Raw genomic sequence first — 22464 nt, forward strand, 5'->3', positions numbered from 1 at the left:
ATATAAACTATTTTACCGCAGATACAAGTTAGACTTTATAAATAATTAATCGCCCAGTTAAGTCCATTACTGCCCAACAAAGTTGTCGGTATTAGATAATATTTGATAGCAGATACCATTTCATAGCTCATTCGACGTCCATCGAACGTTTATCTCTATGCTATGTACAAGTTATTCATGTTTCTATTATGGATTCTATCGACATGTAAGAATATGTATAATTTCATTCCCATTTTACCTATTCAAATCTATCCTATGTATTAAAAGTGTTCATTTAACACAGGTGAGGTCCATACATAGAAAGAATCATCAGTAGTTTGGTTGCGGGCCAGTTCTTCCGCGGCAAGTTGCTATCACTCGGTGGGGGTAACCACCTGATTAAGTGAATAGTAAGCACACAAATCGTAAAATTGCTTTCAAAGAAAAGTTTTCTAACGTAGAAACTAGAATCTTCTCCCGAGTAATTCTTGTCATGTAACTTGCTTTCATTATAAACGAATGCATGAACCCGTAAGGATTTCAACAGAAGTAAGACAATAGTCGGCGTGCACGCTAATTTTGTTGAGCCCAAGATCCGGATTTGTCTCAGATCGCACCAGATTGCGGAGAAGCTATTTCTAACTTGTCAATTTTCCAATCAACACTGCCATAAAGGAGTCCTACCCAAGGCACTCAGATACAAAAACATCATCGCTGGGCGTGCGTCCTTGACGTAAGACGATCGACGTTGTAAAATGATGCGTTCACATCAACGAATTGATTCTTCATATGCTCAACTATCCATACACGATTTACTCATGCAGTACAATTCTTCAAGCGTTAACTGGGCTTCTTATCGACTAGTTACTTATACTAGTAATGAAGCACTGACGCTGACGAGGCTCGACCAGCAAACTGCTGTTCAAGAGCATCACACACGATGACATTTAGCCTAAACGCTTTGTATATTGCTCCATGAGAATATGTTTATGATATATTTATAAATCAATTTGTTAGTATAAAAACAGAATACTACGTGAAAATGTAGATTAGTAGGGGCACAACGAGCTGTCCCTGATCTTGTTTTGTGACCTTAGGAACTACCAGCGACCGGCGTCACTCAGTAATCATGGAAAGGAAAGAGTATATTTATAGAATTTATATTGACGTAACGTGGAATGAAAATTGCGGTAAGCTCGACGCTGGCGAACAACTCACTCCGTAATAATTACACTGCTTGATCCCCTTTGAGGAACTGACGAGGCCGATAATTTGCGCTTTGTACATTTGCAGTACGACCGGTTGAACAGTTTCGTATAGCATTGTTATTCCAGGTAGCCAGATGCACGTATCGCATAGCCACATACGACCAATTTCACAAACATGCACACACAACTATCGCTCAATAAACAGTACACTGTTGACGCGTAACATTGTATTAAATCAGGTCCACTCTGGACGGTCACGAAGAACGGTATCGCACAACCAACCCATATAAAATACACCAGCTGCCATCGTTATCTTTAAGACCTTATTGTAGAGGATCGATGTGCCAGCAAGGTCAGCAAGTTTGCAACATTTTTAAACTACTTGTTATCGTGAGATGAACTATGGCGTCCTCAAGGAATTCTCAGACTAAAAAAGATGCTGGCATAGCGAATTTGACATTGTTCTGAAATAAAAGCTTACGCTTCTGATCAAGTTGAGTAGAATCTCTTTATGTAGCCCAAGAATTGTTCTAGTTCAGAATTCAGGTAGACGACATGAAGACTGTGTACAGTTCTCCCGGTTTGGGCCGCCTGCATCGACACAAAGGTAGCTGTGTCTAAGGGAAGAAACGAGAAATTGCTTACCATAAAATGCACTTCAACACCACGTTACTGTATGGTATTGAAGTGTACTGAATACGATTGCGATTCTTAGATGTTAAGTAAATTAATGTTATTTTAGTCTTCTGTTGCGTTTGAATCACAGTTCGTGTCAAGGTTACTATCTATTCAACGGGTTCCAGACGCGAGGCTAAGCAAATACTTCCCTGATTTATCCTAGGTTAGATATCACCTCTGATAAGATGAGGGCAAAAAGATATGCTCTAATACTAAAAGCCACTGGTCCTCAGCTTTTGTTAGCTACTGGTATGTCTTAAAGACCAACATCGCATTGAACACCGATATTGTTTTAGTCAACCTGCATTCTGATTAAAATTTCTGAGCAATCTACGAATCAGATTTTCAATGCATACATTTGAATCATTTTTAACAATGTGTCTTAAATTATTGATTCAGACACTTGATTAAATGTTTAAATATTACCATCTGGTTTACAAGTTCAGTGCACCAGCTGGGACCGGCCGAAGTAGATCCGCTATAGCCAAGTCGTCGGCAACGTCACGTAATTAAATCACTTCAGTCGTACCAATTTGTGTCTTCCTGTTGTCCGTATGATTAGGTCCGTCTCAACGGCCTATAATCCGCAGCGTCGCTAGCATCAGGTTTGACTGTTTCACACTTACACATAACTAGATAATGTTCTAATCGTACCGCACGAACCCTATTTTTAGATGACTGCAGTGAACAGGTGAAGCACATTTTCCGTAGCTGATCATCAGCCGAGCCCTCTACCACAGGAATCGGTGCAGCTGCCTTCTTGTTAGGATAAAAGTCCAATACGAACAATCAGGCATGTGTCATGTAGAAGGGTCCAAATCAGCTATACAGGCATCTCGAGGCATATAGAAATTTGCTGCGATAGGTTGAAGCAAGCATGTAACAGATAACTTGTCCATGCTAAACAAAAAAAGTAATCCTTTCAAATAATAGTAAAACAAGTTTGGTGCTAAAAAAGTATCACTCTTGCACAAAATATCTTTTTTTCAATATGCTGCCTGGTTGCCTGACACCTATGTCGATAAAAGTGGTTAAGTTTTGGTAATCTTAAGCCGTCTGAGGAACCTCAGGCAGTGGCGGACGCAAAAACTTTGGAACATTTATTTATTATATACACGACGTATTTTTGAGATGCATTCGCTTACTTCAAATATATATATATATATATATATATATTACGTTTCATCTAAATCTTTATAATGATATAATCAAGAATAAATAGCTGTACATCCCGTAGTGGGCTTTCGATGGAACCAAATTTATACGAACCCATTGCACAATATGGGTAAAAGAACGCGTTCATACAATATATGAATGAAAGGCTGTAACATGACAACTAGATATAACCAGGGGGCCCGAAACTCGTTAACAAATCGTATTATGTATTTTCATCAAAGGAAACACATATCAAGTCTTAAAAAGTGCAACAATTATTTCTAAAACATTATAGAATTGAGAAAGCTTGTCCGTAAGGCCGCGTGCGCGTCGATGTTTCTGCACAATTTTTTTGTAACTGAAATTAAAAACAAATTATTCGAAGGGCTTTTCATAAAGGGCCGGCCTAGTGCAATAGTGCCGTTTTATGCGTATCATAACTATTTGGAATTTAAGTGACCTTATATTTATTTATACATATCTGACAAAAAACCGGTTTAGTAAACACTGCATGATCGAACGTTAAACCGCGATCGCCTACTTTTTCTCCCAAGCCATCCAAACCTAACCACTGAAGCCACCGCGTAAAGAGACATGCATTGTATCTTATAAATGTTCTCCTGCAAATAGTAATCATCAGTATTGTCATTTCCATCATCGATCGGCTTTATCATTTGAAACGTGTCTTTTGATTACATATATAGTGTATGTATATACAAACAGCTCTCTTTTGGGGGGTAGTGTCGAGCGCATAACAGTAAGGTTAAATAAATTTCGTATTTCCCATACCTTTGACGTCACAAAAGGTAGACCAACTTCGTCCGCTTGCTTGTTCTTTTGCCCCCTGCGTCAGGCACTGAAGCTTTTAGGCATTCTTGTACATGACTGTGTACAACCCAGTGTGGTATGCCTGCATTTGGACCTATATCACTGCGCGGCATTAAGCTTAGGAGGCAAACGCGTTGTCCGCTGCGCTATCACAAGGGCTATATCGTCCGCTCGTTGAACTTCACCAAAACAGGCGATCTGCCTAATTCGTGATCCGCGCAATCCTAGATTTGTCAGTGGATAAATATTCCATTTTTATGTATCAGCCATATCGTTCGACGATGTTACAGTGATACCTGCAAGTTTTGCTTAACCTGTTGTTCGTCCAAATTTTGCTTAGCTCTATAACTTATAAGGGAGGCTCTATACGTCGTAACGGACATTATATCCGCTTCTCCCAAACTAACGGGGGCATCTTCATAATATAAAAAAGAAAGCAAGCAAAATGTGATGCAAAGTATGTTCAATTTGTTTAAGCCTTCGAACCGTCGGGCAGGTGAGAAAACGACGCTCTTTCATAAAACAACGTCTATAGCCCAATAAGGGTTAAGGTTACAAAAACCAGATTTTTCAGTTACGCATAAGATCCGTCGATAAAGGAGTCAAATTCGGGATTCTATATACTAGATGAAGACGAATTAGCTCTATACTGCTCAGATTGGCTTGTCACCTTACGAGCTATGCGACGATGCTAAACTTTGACAATGATGTCACCCGTTTCGCATGCATTTCCTAGTAAACTTAAGGAAAAGGAGGAGTAACGGAGGATGCAATAACTTAATTCAATTCTAAATAAATACACAAGCCACAACAAATAAGCTACGGGAAACGGAACTCTACTACATACAGAAAGCAAATCCTAGTACTCGGTTTCCGTTCGACATGCTTCTTAAGTTGTTGTTTAGTTACATATATATACGTCTAGAAACAAATGTTAAAAGGTATGTGTTGCGTTAATGAGGACACGACAATTAGCAAAATACACTTTATTACATAACTTAACTGATTAACTAAGTGAAGCAGGCTTGTGGTGTTTATTTCAGAAAGGACGAACCCGAAAAAAATATCCTGGATAACGTCTTTAAACAAAACAAGTAACAATGACAACGTCACCGTTTTTATTGTAAAAGCATACGCGCTCTTGTATATGCATCACAGTATTCATCGCTACCTAAGTACCACGCAGAACCACGCTATTCGTCTGAGCGCTGAATATATGCGATACATTTCGCTTTGATAGTTCATGGCAGGTTCTCCCCTAACATCTACCCTTCAACGAGAAGTATCTCAATAACAGATGATTATTTCCTTTGTAAACCTCCCAAACTCTGTCATGTGACTGTTGTACGCGATTAAAGCCGGAGTGGGCTTAGATCATGCGTATGTGACTATTCCTGAATACGGATGGTTTATGCACTGCACGCACCACTTATATATTGTTAACCGGTCCGGTCGCCACTGAACTTCCACTGCCTTATTTAAGTAATGTTTCAAACCCTGCTGGGACTACACTTTACCATTTGCTTGTGCTGACTATCACATTTGCTTATTTCAGTCTATGAAATCAATGGCTTATAGAATTGCCCAGAGAATCCGCTCACTTCTTCTCGTCCAGCCTAAGGTGCATTTAAACCTAGTTGGCACATAGCCGAATTCTAAGGGTCAATTTGTTGAGAAGTAGTTTCGAGTCCCACATACGGTATTGCCTTAGATATCACAAGACGACCGGATGTCTGTTTACGTCCTGTTTCAAACCTAACTATCTGACGTATCTTTAAGTAGGCAAATATGTTACTGCCGCAGCATCCTGTTGCAAATACTCTGTGGCTCCTTTACAATCATTTTCGTTGTTACATAGTAGCTCACTTGTTGAAATTTCTTATCATCCGGCTTCAATACAATCGCAGGATCGCCAAGATCATTCAATTAGCGTTGAGCTGTTTTTTTCATTACTGGGTTTTGGCAATTTTGTCGACATTGCTTTATTTTAACTTATTTTAAAATATAGGCTAAAATGCTTATTTATGCGTCAAGTGTCCCATACTTGTATTGTTATTAAGTCGTTACTGTACATTCTGTTGACACCAACAATCCTGTTTCAGTTATTCCTTTGTTGAGTACTGCTTCGAAAGAGAATCCAAGAGGAAATGCTGAAAAAAAAAATATGTCTAAATTTTATCTTAGTTTTAGAAAACAAGTGTCTGTCGAAATATTATTGGCTTTATGATAATATAATATTTGGGAAGCAATGTAAAACACTGCCACCTAAGGCAACAACATCATATAATCGCTTCATGATGGAAAATAACATTGATATGTCCTGTAAGACGTCGATCATTGTTGAGGAATGCGCTAGAAAAGTTTATACCAGTCGACATGACTATCTAACCAGATCCAGCAAAAAAAAAAATCTTACAGTAATATCGTCTTCAGTATCGTCGCTGAAAATTGTAGCCTTGATAAACGCGAGTGATGCTAGTAGTTTGCAGCCGGATAGGTCTCTTCAACGACAAGGGTATGCTTGATTATGTTGGAGGCGCACCCCGTAGGGCAACGGTTAACTTTTAACAATTTCTGAGAGTCCAAATGAAATGATCAAATGCCTTTTCTCAGAAAGTATTCGTTGGCACTAAGTATACGATTTTTGCATTTTCCTTTCGCAAAATTAAAAAATAGTTACGTTTTTATTGAATCAATTTTCATCGATGAACATGATCCAGTCACAAATTACTATCAGCGTACGCACGCAGCTTTTTCTTATTTAGCAAAAGTGTCACGCCTTTAATACTCAGGCTCTACGCACTATGAACGTCGAAAAAAACTAAAATATTATATATTTAGTAATATGACTAGTTCGCGCTGTATATAAATAAAACTTACATAGATTCGGGTCATATAACCTCCAAGAAGCAACTGTTAGACTAATTAAATAGCTTCGATTGCACTGTTTGGCTCTTACTTTATTCAAGGAGAGATTAGCTTTCTTCACGCGCTGTCACGCCTAAGGGCGAACGCCAAAGTAATTACACAGCTATCGCGACTCTGTGAAAAATGAATCAAGACAAAAATGACAATAGAATGGTTTACGTTAAATGCATTGACGGTATAGATATTAAATTTAAAAAAATAAATTTATATAAATGCGTTGTGAATGTTTTTTGAAAAAATGCCAGTGGTCCTCGGTTAAGCTACGCGTCTCAGCAGCGTAATTTAGCTGGCGAGTAGATAACGTCCATTTTTACCATGAGCTGTAGGTTTGTTCGTTAACTAAAGCTGTCATTTTAATAGGAGTCTAAATTTATACTTCGATAGGAATCAATAGACATTTAGACCTATAAACTTTACACCAGCCATTGTAACGTTAAAGCAAAAGTTTGAACAACGTCTATAGTCTTCATTTTTTTAGTAATCTAATCAACACAATGCAGCCTCCGATATCTTCGACAGCCGATATCTTCAGGCAGCTTACAGTAACACAGATAAATACAGTTAGTGGTGGATGATAATAGTGTTATCATAGAAGAAAGAAGAGCAAGCTGCCGATGATGATGATGATAGAGATGTTTGTCCCTCGGCGACGTGCAGGGTGGCGATGCTATAGCCTTGCAGTCGGGCATTTTGATTCACCTGTATTGAATTGTTCTAATTTTTAAATTTGACCTAAACGAACCAATTGAAATCTTTAAAGCTACTAAAAATACCCAAAAAATGCCTTGTGCAATTCAGATATAATGCGTGTTATGGCGGATTAGCTAGTTCATCCTTGTTTGTTTGAACAAGACGTCATTGTAAGCATGTTTCATAAGCTTATGGTACAGTGAACTATCGTAATTTCAGTGGTATCTGGTCCAACGTTAACTATACGCTACCCACGCATGACTGCCCACAACCTTTATGCACTGTATTTTTCAACAAGTAGAAATACTCTATAGGAACCAGATACTTCAATGGTTTGTGTTAGCTTATAATTCAAGCTATGCCTTCATCTCACACTTCATAATTTCTACGTAAGTGATACTTTCGTATCCTAGTGCGATCGATAGATAGTAACACTTTATCATCGACTAATTAAGTAAGTAGTGCACTTTAAGTTTAGGCACGTTAGAAAGTTATTACAAAAATAACATGACAAAAAGCATACTAAGGAAGCTCTGCATAAAAACCACGGTACAGAAAACTCAACAAATGTTTGTTTGAAACCAAGTGTATCTTGACGCAAAGATAATTATGGTGGGAAGCGAACGCTCGTGTGGAAGTTTGAATGTCATGTGCAATGTCATCCGTGCAGGATAAGTCACAAAACAACGGAATGGGTTTCTAATTAAGACTCGTTGAACAAGTCTATCCGCTATATATTCGCTACCGGCCAAATAAGTACGTGCACTACTAAGAAGCATAAAATAGGAACGAAGCGATACGGAACGGAAGTGTGTGTGTGTGTGTGTGCGGGGGGGGGGGGGGGGGGGGGGGGAGGGGGTGATTGAACGTTTGATTACTATCGTGACCTATGAAAGCATGCGAAGAAGCATGGCAAACGAAAAGTAGCTGTTAGTTTACTAACATCAACTTCGAACTTGTAATTCGCTGATCGACTTTAAACTTTGTGGTAAACTCGCACCAAAGCGTTTACGACGAGTCTCTAGTGGTAGCTAATGCATCATTAGCTCGTACGGTTCGTCTAAGAATTCAATGAAGCCTTTACTTTCGAGAGCCTCGGCTAACGAGGTAACGCCATCGTCAGAGAATAAATTTACAACATATTCGTCGACCGTCGACCGTTCATCCACTTGCATGATATAGACATGTTTTATCAAACACGGTATGATATCGCTCACTAGCACGCCTTTTTTAAGCCTAACATCTGAAAAGCACACAAATACCCGAAAGGCAATTGTTAGCTTATAACCTGGTGTACTTCTATCTTTTAACATCGTGACTGTCCAATCTTGAAATGTGAATCTCTCTTTTCAGACGTTCCATATTACACAAAACATGTGCGTTTCATAATATACATATTAAGCTACTTACCTGCTAGGCTCACGCGAATAGCTTGAGTCGGCCATTCCAGAAACTTTGGCTCAAGGCTGAACGCATTAGAAGTGGGCACCCACACCTCACCGCCATGGTCAATTAGAAATATTTTGTATCTGTAATAGAGAGAAACATCGCCGCATATCCTATACGTCACTAACATATTAGCCATCCGATTACTGTGGTTTATCGCCTTTGACACATTATTACATACGTTGTTTAGAACTGAACGCTTTACCCGACGTCCGAAGTTGATTGACTTCAGGCACCAGGTAACATACTGCATATTTCATCATTTTGTCACCTGACATAGTAGTCACAAAAATTAATACTCTAATATTTATCGCAAAAGTTAATTACAGAGGCATAACCAGGCCGGTGTACTTACTGGTTATTCGATGCATCCATCTCCAACAATTTCCCACGGTGCCATCCAGAGGGCCCCTGATTTTCATTAACGTACACACTCACCATTTGGCCGATTAACAACCCAGCACGCGGCACCATACCCTCCTGTAAAATAATCGGTATGACTGCATAATGTACTCCAAGATAACTCACACAAATTTTCACAGTTTAAGTGAAACCTAAACTTAGAATCTATTGAAAAACTCATGCATTAAAATTTCGGGCGACATCACGGTCAGCGAAAACTTGTCGTTTTCTACATCGCTCCAGTGGATAACCGGCTTTAAAAATGACTGACTCTTGCGGTGCTTCGTTCTCCGTTTATCGGTTTATTACCGAATCGTAGTTAGGCACAATGGAAGAAATTCAGCTAACGTTACACAACCCTTGTAACAGTTCAGAGACTAGGTTCACCGTTCTGAAATGGATAATGCTGCTCCAACGAGTTAAAAAGGCAAATAGTAGCTAACTTATATTCTTTAACCTACATTAAAAAGTAGGCTGGAGGATATAGCTATATGGAGAATATAAAGAGTAGGCAAGGTCATACCTTGGCTAGACTGAAAATCAAACGTCTTTCTACCTCTTTTAGTACCACTTTTTTCTTTTAAGAAAGGTAAGTAGAAATGAAACGTAAAATGTCCGGAAAGGACACGTTCGTTTATGTGTTTCGTAGGCAAACAACTTCGCCGAAAGAAATCAGCTGTCTGCCACGACATTGTATAGGACCCGGGTCATTCTATTTATAGTGAACACACGGTGATCAGCTAGACTTGGAAACAAGTATGTTCTAAAATAAAAGCACAAACTCGCGCTTGCGCATGTAGAAGGTTTTTACTTGTAATATAAGTTATATCAGCTATACATTAATGTATCCACGTCGCATGGCTTTGCGAGTTCATTAGTATGATCTCTCGGGGGTTTATTTAGAATTAACTAATAAAATTTACCAATATACTTCATGGGCTGCTCGAAATTGAAGGTTTACGCTTTTACACATCTCACTTAGGCTTCCGAATAATCCACACGAGGCTAACATAAAGCAAATATGGGACAAAGTGGAAAATGCACGATAAAGGTATTACTGAAAAATTCATTTGAATAGCGTAAAAACCCATTTTAAATTAACCTAACATATTTTTGTCGTTGTGCTCAAAAAAAAAGAGAGTATATCGTCAATTGATTCCTTTAGGTAAACCCTGACAGTTCAACGTTTCCAAATATCTGAGATCTTTTGACACTGAGAGCTAACCGTTTTATTTTAGTCCTCATTCAATGTAAAATAAAAAAGTTAACCGTATTCTATGATCTGAATCATATAATTTCTGTCCTCTAAATCACTAAAAAAAAGATCTAAACTAAAGATTTCTCAACGGCGTAGAAGTTCGTTGACATTTAGCAATCGACAATCAGTGTAATCTGGAGTTTTCAACAAGCGCGTTTGTTTCATCAATTCACTGTACTTACTCGTTGCGGTCCATAAAATTCGTAAAGTCTCGTTTGAATTTCTTCTACGTTGATTGCAGCGAGATGTTTTTGCTCCAAAACGCTCCATATGTCCTGAGTACCATATACAGGAACCACGTAAAAGTAGAAATCTTCGTTTAAATGTGAAATCATTACGAACCTGAAAAGTGTACCACAGCAAGTAGAATAAAACAATGGCATTTGTTAACAAAGGTTCAGCCTATACTGTACCTTTACTCCTTTACGCAGCACTAACTAGTTTCAGCAATGATGAACGTCCCCGTATAACTAAATGATGGCACGGAAGCAGTCATTTGGCATCAGGAATTACCCTAATCGTCAGTCAAATCTCTGTTAGTATTGCTAATATCCCGGATGTCTCAGTATGTCAGAAATTTGATTTAAAACTTTGGACACTAACAGTTCTCTAACTTAAACGTATTCTTATCTTATTCATTTACCTCTTAATTATTTTGGAGAGATAATTGCTTACATTATGCTCCTTTGGTGTAGTTCGATGGACAAGCACTCGTATATGAAGCGATTTCGACCCCTCACAACTGTGTTTTCTGATGTTAGATCATGAGAATTCGGACAATTATTACCAACCGCACACATACCAAAACGCAAAAAGCTGTAACCACCAACACAAATTTAAATTCGGAAAGAACCTTTCATCAAATGCGCTTTCAGAGATATAATTTTTTATTTTTTTTTAATACATATAATTTTTAAAGGCATGCATTTTTAGGAAAAAAAATCATTTGAACAATTCTAACAAACAAAATTGTAATTATGGGAATCGGCGACATTGATTCTGTTTCGATTTTGCAATAAGGATGTATAGCTTACGGAACTGGTACGTACTTATGCGATAAGCCAAGCACGCTGCTCATAACGTGTTTTTTCTAGTTTTGCACTTGTGTAGATCTTAAGGACTCTGCGCAAATACAGTCCTACAGTCTTTTTGTTAGAGGCTACGATGTTCGCTTATAATAAGAAAATAAACGAAAAAATTCGTGGTTGTTATAATTGTAGTTGCATCATTGAGCTAATGCATACTTGACCTGTCCCTTTAAAAAAAATATATTAATTAAGCTTTACTGACCTGATGCAGGTTTTGATTTTCCGCTCAGTCCTTTCGTTGATCCGGCTAGCTTGTTGCATATTTCTTCGCACCATCCAATTTACGCCTTGCTGTGATAATTCCAAGCATTCATCTAGAACATTATCAACCAACTGGGATGTAATTATTTGTACCTACGTCCATACACATCATCAACCAAATTGAAAATTACCTTCGTCCGTATTTAATCTAAGCTAAATTGTTGTTATGTTTTAAGAAAGCACATTTTAAAAAAAGGAACGGGGTTGTTACAAAAGGAACCTAACAAAGGTTGAAATGCTGCAAGACACGAGGGATGATACTAATAGTTTACAGAGCGACAGCAAAATGAATGATCCAGTTAGAAACGACCCCTAGGCCCTCCTGAACAACGTACTTACGGAAACCACTAACTGACCTGGTAAAAATTGGTAGTTTTGTACTGCCGCCTACGTGTTACAAAAACCATCTGCTATTTACGATTGTATTGTTTCACGTATTTCTTCCGCTGCTAATTTCTTACCGGCGCCTCCTGCATTTTCTTTGGGTGTTTCGCATCGTTTTGGCGACACTACCGCTGAACTGTCTGAATCGTCGGAGGACTTTTTTCTTCCGGAAGTTGTTTCTGCATTTGTACACATATCAGTATTTTCAAAGACCATCGATGTATCACTTTCTGTTGATACAACAGATGGCGGCTTTACATCCTCCACATTATTTTTATTTCCCGTTTCGCTGTTTGCAAGCCCTTCCGGGAGTTTTTCTACGGAAACTACGTCGTTATCATCACTATTTACCGTCACGGCTGCGGTATTTTGTGCCTTTATGCGATAACCAATATTTAGCCTTGAAGGAAGACACAGATGAAAATAAAAATTCTATTCAGGCATAGTTTTCAAATTGGAGGGTCAAGACTAGCTAATGTTAGTACCTTCGCAGCAAGTAGAAAAAAAAGAGGAAATTCACGTTCTTGCTAGGAAGATAAGTGAGTACGCATACGTTAATCTTAGTATCATATTTCCAAGGTTGATATGAACTTCAGCGGGAATCAATTGTGTCGGAGGTTTTCTGCAATTTTGGTATACCATAAAAACTATTATAACTTCCAATTTTGAAAATATATAATAGTTTCCTGATTTTAAATGTCAAACTCGACTGCTTGAAACCACTTGTTGTTTGAATGTCACCTACTTCTCACATAGTTCACCGAAATCGATGAATTCTTCGTGGCCAATCTCAAAACTGCTTTTCAGAGCCATGAAGTAAGGCCGATCTGACTTCCCTTTTGTATTCTTTATCCGAATTCGAATCTTCATATCCGGATACTCATTGAAAAGCTGAACTAATTTTGTGACATCTTTGACTATAACCTGATCTGGAATTACGCGAATGCTTTGGGGCGGATAAGCCAACAACGACTGGTCGAGCTAAAAGTTCATTGAAACGAAATAAGAGCATTTAGTAACAATAATATCGTTAGTTGCTCACAGTTAATAGGACAGAGACCACTTTCTCTATGTCATTAAAAGGGGGTAAGTACAGCACGTTGTGTTGCTCATTTGCTCAAACATTTGTCTACGTATAAATGTGTTCTCAAAACTTGCTACTCGGTTGTTATCACTGTTCCTTTACCACGTTATACATACCGTATAGTTTTCAACCTATATTTTAGCAAAAACACTCCATCGATATTAAACAGAATCGAATACATGTTCTGTACAAATCTGAATACAAAAAGCCCATTTAGCAGTAGTGCACCAACGTACCGGAAAGATGTTAGTTATATCAACAATTTCTTTGAAGCCCTCGTCGATGTGCTGCACTTCTGCCGAATTCACAAAATTGTCTTCATCACTGAAAGTTGCCAAAAAACATATCGTTTAGCTTCCGCAGAAGAACTAATCAGATATTCCAACTGGAACTGTTTCAAGGAGAGTTTTTTTGGCTCGTGACAGAATCGGCTATACAACATCAAAAGCAACTGTTGTATTTTCAGCATTAACAAGGATTCGATGCGGCATATTAAGCATGCTACTATAATACAGTTACATAATACGCGACTTAAACAAATGACACTAAGTAATGTGAAAGGTACCTAATGGAATATGTAATTTCCACTCTTTTTATGAAGGTTAAAAATCGCTCGAACGTTGATAGCTCTACGTCGATAGTCTCTAAACATTTGCTGCGATCAAGCTGATTCGCACAGATGAAGTAAGACCTTCTATTTCTGCAATTTTAGCAACTTGTCGCTGAATTATACTACAAATACAGTCCTGAGAAGCGTTGAGTGTCCACGCTGCACGAACGCCAGATATGTTCGAACAACTCAACGAAAACCGTCTGATCGAAAAGGCGAATGAAGCAACAACTTCAGTACATGAAAACAAATCCCGTATATGTGACACTGTTCGTTAGCTTTTGAAAGCGTAGGTAAATGAAAATATTCCATCACCTCTATTGAACGTTTTTGAACATATTGAACACAAAAAAACATACTCCGATCACACGCGACCAACTTACCTGTAACAGGCTAACACTTCAGCTCGCAACCATAGCCCTGAACTCTGTCGGACAGCGCACCATTTGCTTGGATCGTCGGAACAATCATCGTCTTTGAACTTGGCGCACAAACTATTAATCGCCTTTGCGACTGTCGCTTTTTTTTGAGAGTCTGGAGAGAAACGTAGAGCAAACGGGTCGTTTTCGACAGTCACATCGCTGGGAGCAAGCGTGAATTCGCGATGACTGAGATCATCCGGGGCAGGCACCGCCAGTCGAGCCATTGCGGATCCCGTTAGCAAGGCGGGTCACGAACTGTTCGTCTGTCAAAAGACAGCAATAGTGGAAGTAGGATACGCCACTGCGGAATATATCCTTCGTTTGAATATTCGGCGTCAAACTACTTCATAGACTTCATCAAATTTAAATTCATTAGCACGGTGACAACGGTACCACTATTCATTGTTATTGTTATTTGTTGTCAGCACAGAGATGGAGCACACAAATCTCGGACAATACAGCAGAGTTCTTATTGTAAGTATATTTTCATATCATATTTAAATATTTGTTTAGGAATAAATATGAGTAAAATTTCGTCATTGATTTAGCACTATTAGATTTTGCTCCTGCAAACACCTGAACCTGGAAAACGCCATAACAACTAAAGGATTAATGCTGCTCGTAGATCTTAGAACCGATCGTTAGTTTACGCATTCATTACGTACACTAAAACGAGTTATTTCATTATTAGCGGTTAGCAATTACTGCGTTAACATCCGTGCCCGCCGATCGTCGCCTGCACTCTACCGTAGGGTAGCGATGATGTGAACTGGGAAAAGTTTTCTCCCGTAATTTTCAGGACACGCTCGCAAAAACGAACCCCGAGTCATTAGATGAGCCAAAGTCGAAGCGTCCGCAACTCGACTGCCCTCGGAATTTATTTACCCGCGGACGGGCGGGAGCCTGGCAGGCTCCCGCCCGTCCGCGGGTAAATAGGTGAAAATGGGGCTTGCCAACGCAAGTTCGTTAATTTCGGCCCTAGACGCGTTATGTTATCCCGCACAGAGCAAATTAGGGAACGTAGGCTGGTCAAAATTATCCTGAATTCGCGTCCATCACCAGCACTCGTTTCTCCCGCACAAACGGGCTGAGTGCTTCAACGGCTCTCCTTATGAAGACTTTTGATCACTAACGGCTCACAAGGCTTAAGCACAGACTACGGAGGTTAGATAAGTTGAACCGCCTGTGGGTCGTGGCTGAATTTATCCATCCTCTACTCAATGTTCAAGCAGTTGGAGTTGATACTGAAGAGTTGGTTCTGTTGTTTTTTGCAGCCTGATACTACTTGTTTGGTACGTATAATAGTTGTTAGATTTATGTGTATTCTTCTTAATATTTTTGAATGGCTAAAATCACTATTTTTAAAGTCGTTTAGTAAAACAACGGGTCCTATTGCATACTGCATTAAGGTCACTGCGTAAACATTTCGAAAGCACAGATGTTCCAGTTAGCTTGCTAAAAAATTTTCTCACGAACACAAATATCGAACACTTATGTAAAAATCAGGTAATGTTAAATAAGATTGCGTTTGACATCGTAAGCTTCGTGATCGCATGAATTGACTCATATTATCATTATTAGTAACAATGCCTTTGTAAGCATGAAGCACTTCATAAAACCACGTTCGTCACCCGGCGAAGCTTGATTAACTTGTGCCTGAAGTCTATCAATGGCGATCTATTCTATACAGTAATGTACATGTTACATCCTTCACTAGTCGAACACCAATTTCAATTACTAACTCTGTAAGGAAAATTTCAGCAAAGGAGGCCACAACTCTGTAAATGCAACTTCTTCTCTCCATACGTACAGAAATATAGCTTTATCCACCTATTGGACCGGCGATCTCGATACTCGTTCGGCGGTACGGTTCGCAAACCCCCGAAGACAAACACTATCTGAAAATTGCATGTGTTCTGATAGCTTATTAAGCACAGCGCTTCAGTAATAAAAAATAGAATTCATCAGGTATTGGATCAATGTAAATCTCAGTTTCTTCATCTATTTCGTTAGTCTGTTGATATTTACACAAACGAAAGCAGACGATTTTGATTAACATTAGGGAGATGCAAGAATCTCCTTGAAAGTCTATCTTACTCTTGTCAGTTCCATGTTCACAGGTTGGAACAGGTAACTTATCCGAAGATACATATAAGCTTGTTAGTAACTTTTTTCTTTGTAAGTTGTTAGTTACTTGTTTGTAAGTTAGTTCTGAAGTAAACTTGGCTGAAACACAACTTACTGAAGAATGCGAGTGTAGTCGCCTATTAAAGACTGCTCAGGGGAGTTCAGCAAGCTGATAAAGAACGTTTATAACATTTTTTAGGAATTACCGAACAAATATACGTACGCGAAATTCTTCAGTCTCTGTTATATAGCAACCTCGGGCGGTTCTATATTTAAATGTTTACTCTGTTATACTTACTCGTATGATATAAATGTGCAACATTAATACAGTATGATATGGTTCGTCATTCATACAACTTATGTGTATAGTTATACAGCTAAGAAAGTATTTAAACACATTAAATTAAATATTATGGTTCATACATTTCAAACTTCTATTAGGTCCGTTCGCAATTTATCGTCTGTTTGTCTTCCTTTGAGTCAGCTGCTAGCAGGACGGCCTGCGAGCTTGTTCGAACAAATAGGCCCGCGATACGAGCCACCTGATTGTCTCGTAAACTGCTGGAATGACAAGTAGTAAGTAAATAATTGTTTTGGGCCACTTCGAGGACACAGAAGCAACGAACCCCTAACAGATACAAACACGCGATTTTATATTTCCAGCAAGACGCTCTATTACTAGTAGGTGTACACATAGATTTTAATGCAGCCGGCTGTGATTTTTGCTTTCTGTGCTGCGAATATAATCAACAGTAGGCACTTGCGGAATAGAATATAAATTTAATTACTATTTGAACGAAATTTGATTACTATTTGGTGCAAATTTTTTTTACTATAATACTTGAAAAAAGAGTATATGCAATATTTATCTTTGATTGAATTGCAAATACTGATCATTAGCGCGTGACTAAGGAGACACCTACCTTGAAATGAAATATGCAATCGCCATAGAAAAAGGAAGTACGGGCAAACTTGAACACGTTCAACAGTTTAGTAGATAATCATATAAACCTGAACTTAACGACAATGTTGCGTTATGATGAGAGGAAACTTAACTGTTCACTCAAATGCAATATTACACAACTGCGACACGATAGTATAATTTTTGTTTTTACAGTATGCATTCCATTCGTTTCCAATTCGTGCTGTCTCATGGAAAAAAAAGTAGTTTTTATTGAATTCAGCCCGCGTTCAGAGTTTTACTAGTTTTTTTTTACTTCGTTCCAACATAAATCATACCTCTGGATCACTTCAAATTAAGAGGTAACGTGAAGATTTTCAACTTGGTCCGCTCCAACTTAGAACTGGTCCTCATGCTTCTAGCTTTAGGTCTGTAGTATATAACAGATAAGATATACTTCAGACCCGATGATTATTTAGAATCAGAAATATTATTATAGTCGCGTATTGTCGACTAGAAATACTCATGGCTTTATCGACTAATATGAATGGCTTAAGCTATGTTTTTTTGGCAGTCACTGCAACTGTTCTTTTTTTAGACAACCGTAGGTGACCCTATATTAGTTCGCTATGGATGAAAAAGAAACCACGGGACACGCACACGTAGCATCGGAGCTAGACGTGTTGGAACCCCCACTGTTCTCAGCGACCCCTCGATCTGCCCTTGTTGAGATTCGTTTGGTGAATGTCCACTTTCCGTTCGAACCATACGAAATCCAGAAAGATTATATGTCAGCTGTCATCGAGTGCCTGCAGAAACGTTGGAATGGTCTTCTTGAAAGCCCCACAGGCACCGGAAAAACCCTTAGCCTATTATGCGCTTCATTGGCGTGGTTGGAAGATCGGAAAGCGGCCCTCCAATTGCAAGGTACGTAGCAAAGCGTTTTTAGACTGAGCATGAACTGCTCCATGAGCATGAACGTGATCCAAGCTTGATGAAAGAAGTAGAAAGTAAAGGTCTAAAATAAAAATAAAAAAGAAAAAAAACAAAAAGGAAAAGTAAACTTTTCCTCACTGGTTTGGGTTAGAGTGTTGGGCACGAGGACACAAAAACGTATATACGAAATAATTTTCATTAATCTATAGATGCGTTTAGTGATAAATTATTAATTAATGTTTATATTTGGCATCCAAGGAACGGGTGGTACGTTAGCTGGCCTTCGATCTCCAGACCCCCAAATCGGCTACAGTTCAGTGCCCAGTACAACTAGTGGGAGCCTTTCATCGTCGTTCGACCGATCGACCCAAATTCTTTATTCATCCCGAACACATTCTCAACTATTGCAAGCCAGCCGTGAATTGAAGCGAACCCGTTATGGTTATATGAACAGTATTGTTCTTGGTTCGCGTGATCAGCTTTGTATAAATTCCGAGGTTAACACATTGCCTTCGTCTCAACAGAAGATTCGAAGATGCCAAGTGCTCGTTAACACAAGAGCCTGTGAATTTTACCGCAACTATGAGACAAAAGTAAGTTAACATTCACGTTTTCGCTAGGTTCAATTGGCTTATAATCAAATTAATAATGAGGCAGAAACACTAGGAAATTTATTGTACACTTGCCTCTCATTGTCACACTAAATGATGATAGTTAAATCACCGCTAGCTATATATGTTTCGTTGGTCGCTGCTCGTTTCCCTTTAATCTCTCCTCTAGGTTAGCCATCAAGACTACTCAAAAAAGCACGTTATCGATATCGAGGACCTCGTAACACTGGGACGACGGCACCAATGCTGTCCTTACTACGCGACAAAGATTCTTCGCAAAAAAAGTGACGTAATCTTTGTCCCGTACAATTATATCGTCGACCCGTCCACCCGTCGATCGCAGGCTATCGAACTGGATGGAAACGTTGTCATTTTTGACGAAGCTCATAATATCGAGTCGTTTTGTGAAGACTCGTTATCGTTTTCGATGAGCTCGACTGATTTGGCCGCATCCGTGAAGGAGCTCGATGGCATCAGTGCTACGCTAGTAAATGGTGAAAATGCTGATACCCTTGATTTCGACGTGAATGAACTATCCGTACTAAAAACCATGTTGCTTGAACTTGAGCAGAAGTTTGACAACGCCTCTGAGACGGGAAAGCACTACGACGGCGACTTTTTGGTCGTGATGCTGAAGGAAACGGAAATCGATGCTCAACATGAAAAGATCATCGGTCTGTTAGATTCGATTCTCAAGTACATACAAAGCGTATCAACTCAGGGCATCTGGGGCCCAAAAGGAGCTGGTCTCCAGAAAACGTTAGATATGCTAAACACGGTTTATTCAGGCGGTACGCTTAATCAACTAAAAAAAAGCTTTAAGCTATATTTTGAGCAACAGAAAGAGACTACAAAAGAAGTGTTTGTTATTGAGAAAAAAAAGAAAAAATGGGATCTGTGTTTCGTCTGTTTAGCTCCGGGGGTTCGGATGAATTCCATCATAATGGCAGGAGTACATTCACTGATTCTCACAAGTGGTACCCTTTCTCCAATGAAAACATTGGCAACGGAATTGGGCGTCCCTTTTCAAGTGCAACTGAGTAACGATCACATTATTACACCTGATAAAATCGCAGTAATGTGCATTCCTCAGGGACCCGATCGGACCGAGCTGATTTCCACATACCAAAATCGAAAAAATGACAAGTACATTCGTAGCCTTGGGCTCACTATAAACGAGATGAGTCGACGAATTCCACATGGAATATTGGTGTTCTTCCCATCGTTCGCGTGCATGAAATCTCTCGTGGAACAGTGGAACGAAATGGGAATCATGAAAAGGCTCCGTGAGAACAAATTGCTCTTGCAAGAAGAATCAGGTTCGGCATCGTTCACCGCGACGATTCAATGCTATCGCGATGCTGTTGTGAGTAATCCTCAGGGAGCGATGCTTTTCGCTGTTTGCCGAGGTAAAAGTTCAGAAGGTGTTGATTTTTCAGACGAATATGCCCGAGCTGTGGTTATCATCGGAATTCCATATGCACCAAAAGAGGACAACCGCGTTATGCTTAAAATGGAGTATCTAAATAAGTATGGTTCAAGCGGCATCAACGGAATGGCATGGTATCAGATTCAGGCTATCAGAGCGATAAATCAAGCTATTGGAAGGGTCATTCGCCACCGAAACGATTTCGGAATGATCTTGTTCCTAGACAAACGCTTTTCAGAGATGGCAATCGTTAATGAACTCTCGAAATGGGTCCGAAACAAAGTTGAAACAATCCGTGAGTTCCGCAAAGCCCTCGTTGGTGTATCGACGTTTTTTCAGGCTCATAATGTGTGCGTACGTAGCCGAAACACTAATTTTGCGGAAGATAACGGAAGTAATTATATGGGTTTCATCAACAGCGCCCAGAGGCTACCTTCAGAGGCGGGCAGTTCTAAGGTTTCAACATCGCAGAAGGTAGTAATTGATGTTGACGAAGAGGTTGGTAAGACAAGTCGTAAGCTTGTCGAGTTTTACAAGAATACAAGAATATCTGGTGATACTGAAATCACAGCAATTCGAAGTAAAAGTGTGCTTGAAGCAGTTGAGGAATTTTCCAAGCAACGCGGCCCTGTAATCGACAGTTTGCCAACATTAGTTGGTTTAAAGAAGCGATCCTCCGAAGTTTTTGCAAAAAAAGAGGTTCATAAGAGAAAAAAATTAAATGTGCCTCTTCACGATATGTTAGGAGGAGATAAAGCTAACGTAAAAGTTCAAGAAGACGCCGACGCTAAACTTGAAACAATGGGAAATCCCTTTCCCTTGGATTCTTCTCCATCTAAGTCAGATGAGCGAAACGGGACACAGGATTTGGCCATTATGGACTCCACAGTATATGATGCTAATCGGCGAAAAGATGCTCTAGAAGTAATGAAAAATATTATGAGCGAGTTCCAGAAACATTGTAACCATGTTGCCGATTGGAGAACACGTGTTACTGAGGCAATAAAAACTTATCGACAAACCCATGATCTAAGCTTATTTTGTCATATGCTCTCCGATCTCTTGGTGGATGCAAAGGCCCAACTAGGCCTATCCCTTTTATTGAATATATCGAAATTAACGCCGAAACATAAGTCTAAACTGGGTATGGAGATCATTGCAAGGGTGGTCCTCCGGCCAAACTCATCGGAAGCAGTCGCTTTAAAGAACTTGGCAGATAACTTGAACGTTATCAAGTCGGCCTTCATAGTCGTACAAGTCCTCCGTTGGGTTTTGGAGGGTTCCGATCAAACAAAGGAACTGAAGCAGTTTTTTGGATACTATCCACCATGTAAAATTAGCACGGACGAGTTTAACAAACTGTACGCACAGCCGCTACCTTCGCAAAAAGCGATCCTTGAGCGGATCAAGTCGGCCATGTCTACCCAGGATTATAGGGTTGTTCTCAGGGCATTGAAAAATTTCACTATCAATAAAGATGTCACTGTTCTAGTCAATGATATGGAACTACGAAGTAAGCTCTCTGATGATCTTCGTGAGGACTTTGTAATGCTTCTAAATGTGAGGTATTATGTAGATTTCATGGTCGGCATGTGTAAATAGTTATGTAAATGATGTTTCTTCTTGTTTTTATAATCTAATAATTGGCATAAATTGATGCCAGCTAATCTAAGGACTAAATAAAATAACGTATTTTTATGTAGGCGATGCTATCATCATATACCAGGTCTCTCTTATGTTAGTGTTCAATAAAATAGTAGCATAAATTTACACTGTTCCATTAAAAGGTGGCCGATCATGATAGCTAAACGTATTTAATAAACGCTTCGTTTACGCTATTCTATACTATTTATTTCACCATGAACTAATCACATACACACGATTTGTTCCAATATTTAAAACGACTTCCTCCGACCACGTAGAACAGTAATTCCAGACATCGGCCTGTATTTCAATGCGTTTTACTCATACACGAAGGGGTGAAGATTAGGTAAATGAAGAATGAAATGGTAAAATAAGTGTAGAACCTCTGTCTTAAC

The 22464-nt window shown here is 39.2% G+C and overlaps 2 protein-coding genes across 9 annotated transcripts; one reads left to right on the forward strand and one right to left on the reverse strand.

Moving 5' to 3' along the window:
• Positions 1-4819: 4819 nt before the first annotated feature.
• On the reverse strand, positions 4820-16442 carry LOC111264397 (uncharacterized). 7 transcript variants are annotated; one of them, XM_022840279.2, is made up of 15 exons: positions 16232-16442; positions 14383-14684; positions 13626-13713; positions 13051-13286; positions 12383-12705; positions 11863-11974; positions 11248-11388; positions 10755-10914; positions 9268-9392; positions 8877-8995; positions 8410-8709; positions 7336-7475; positions 6808-6890; positions 6265-6502; positions 4820-5998 (listed from the first exon to the last, which is right to left on the reverse strand). In XM_022840279.2, exons 2-11 carry the CDS (start codon positions 14643-14645, stop codon positions 8498-8500), a joined length of 1779 nt encoding a protein of 592 aa, XP_022696014.1. In that variant the 5' UTR covers positions 14646-14684; positions 16232-16442; the 3' UTR covers positions 4820-5998; positions 6265-6502; positions 6808-6890; positions 7336-7475; positions 8410-8497. The 7 variants fall into 7 exon arrangements, with proteins under 7 accessions (XP_022696014.1, XP_086826194.1, XP_086826193.1 ...); XM_086970068.1 differs by lacking the exon at positions 7336-7475 and having other exon boundaries at positions 11216-11323; XM_086970067.1 differs by lacking the exon at positions 7336-7475 and having other exon boundaries at positions 6265-6422; positions 8467-8709.
• Positions 16443-17015: 573 nt separating this feature from the next.
• On the forward strand, positions 17016-22263 carry LOC111264394 (regulator of telomere elongation helicase 1 homolog). 2 transcript variants are annotated; one of them, XM_022840272.2, is made up of 4 exons: positions 17016-17124; positions 18048-18376; positions 18644-18978; positions 19166-22263. In XM_022840272.2, the coding sequence occupies exons 2-4, from the start codon at positions 18079-18081 to the stop codon at positions 22025-22027; spliced, it is 3495 nt and encodes a 1164-aa protein (XP_022696007.1). In that variant the 5' UTR covers positions 17016-17124; positions 18048-18078; the 3' UTR covers positions 22028-22263. The 2 variants fall into 2 exon arrangements, with proteins under 2 accessions (XP_022696007.1, XP_022696008.1); XM_022840273.2 differs by having other exon boundaries at positions 17024-17124; positions 18024-18376.
• Positions 22264-22464: the final 201 nt, after the last annotated feature.

Source organism: Varroa jacobsoni, unplaced genomic scaffold, assembly GCF_002532875.2.
Source record: "Varroa jacobsoni isolate VJ856 unplaced genomic scaffold, vjacob_1.0 scaffold_853, whole genome shotgun sequence".
In the NCBI taxonomy this organism is placed as follows: Eukaryota; Metazoa; Arthropoda; class Arachnida; order Mesostigmata; family Varroidae; genus Varroa; species Varroa jacobsoni.

Excerpts from the sequence above, each read along its gene's own strand:
- LOC111264397 (XM_086970067.1), bottom strand. The coding sequence starts at position 14,645 with ATGGCTCGACTGGCGGTGCCTGCCCCGGATGATCTCAGTCATCGCGAA. Across the intron at positions 11,389-11,862 it reads AAAATCAAAACCTGCATCAG|CTTTTTGCGTTTTGGTATGT; the intron begins GTCAGTAAAGCT and ends TGGTGGTTACAG. Across the intron at positions 10,915-11,247 it reads CTACACCAAAGGAGCATAAT|GTTCGTAATGATTTCACATT; the intron begins GTAAGCAATTAT and ends TACACTTTTCAG.
- LOC111264394 (XM_022840272.2), top strand. The coding sequence starts at position 18,079 with ATGGATGAAAAAGAAACCACGGGACACGCACACGTAGCATCGGAGCTA. Across the intron at positions 18,377-18,643 it reads AGCGGCCCTCCAATTGCAAG|GAACGGGTGGTACGTTAGCT; the intron begins GTACGTAGCAAA and ends TTGGCATCCAAG. Across the intron at positions 18,979-19,165 it reads ACCGCAACTATGAGACAAAA|GTTAGCCATCAAGACTACTC; the intron begins GTAAGTTAACAT and ends TCTCTCCTCTAG.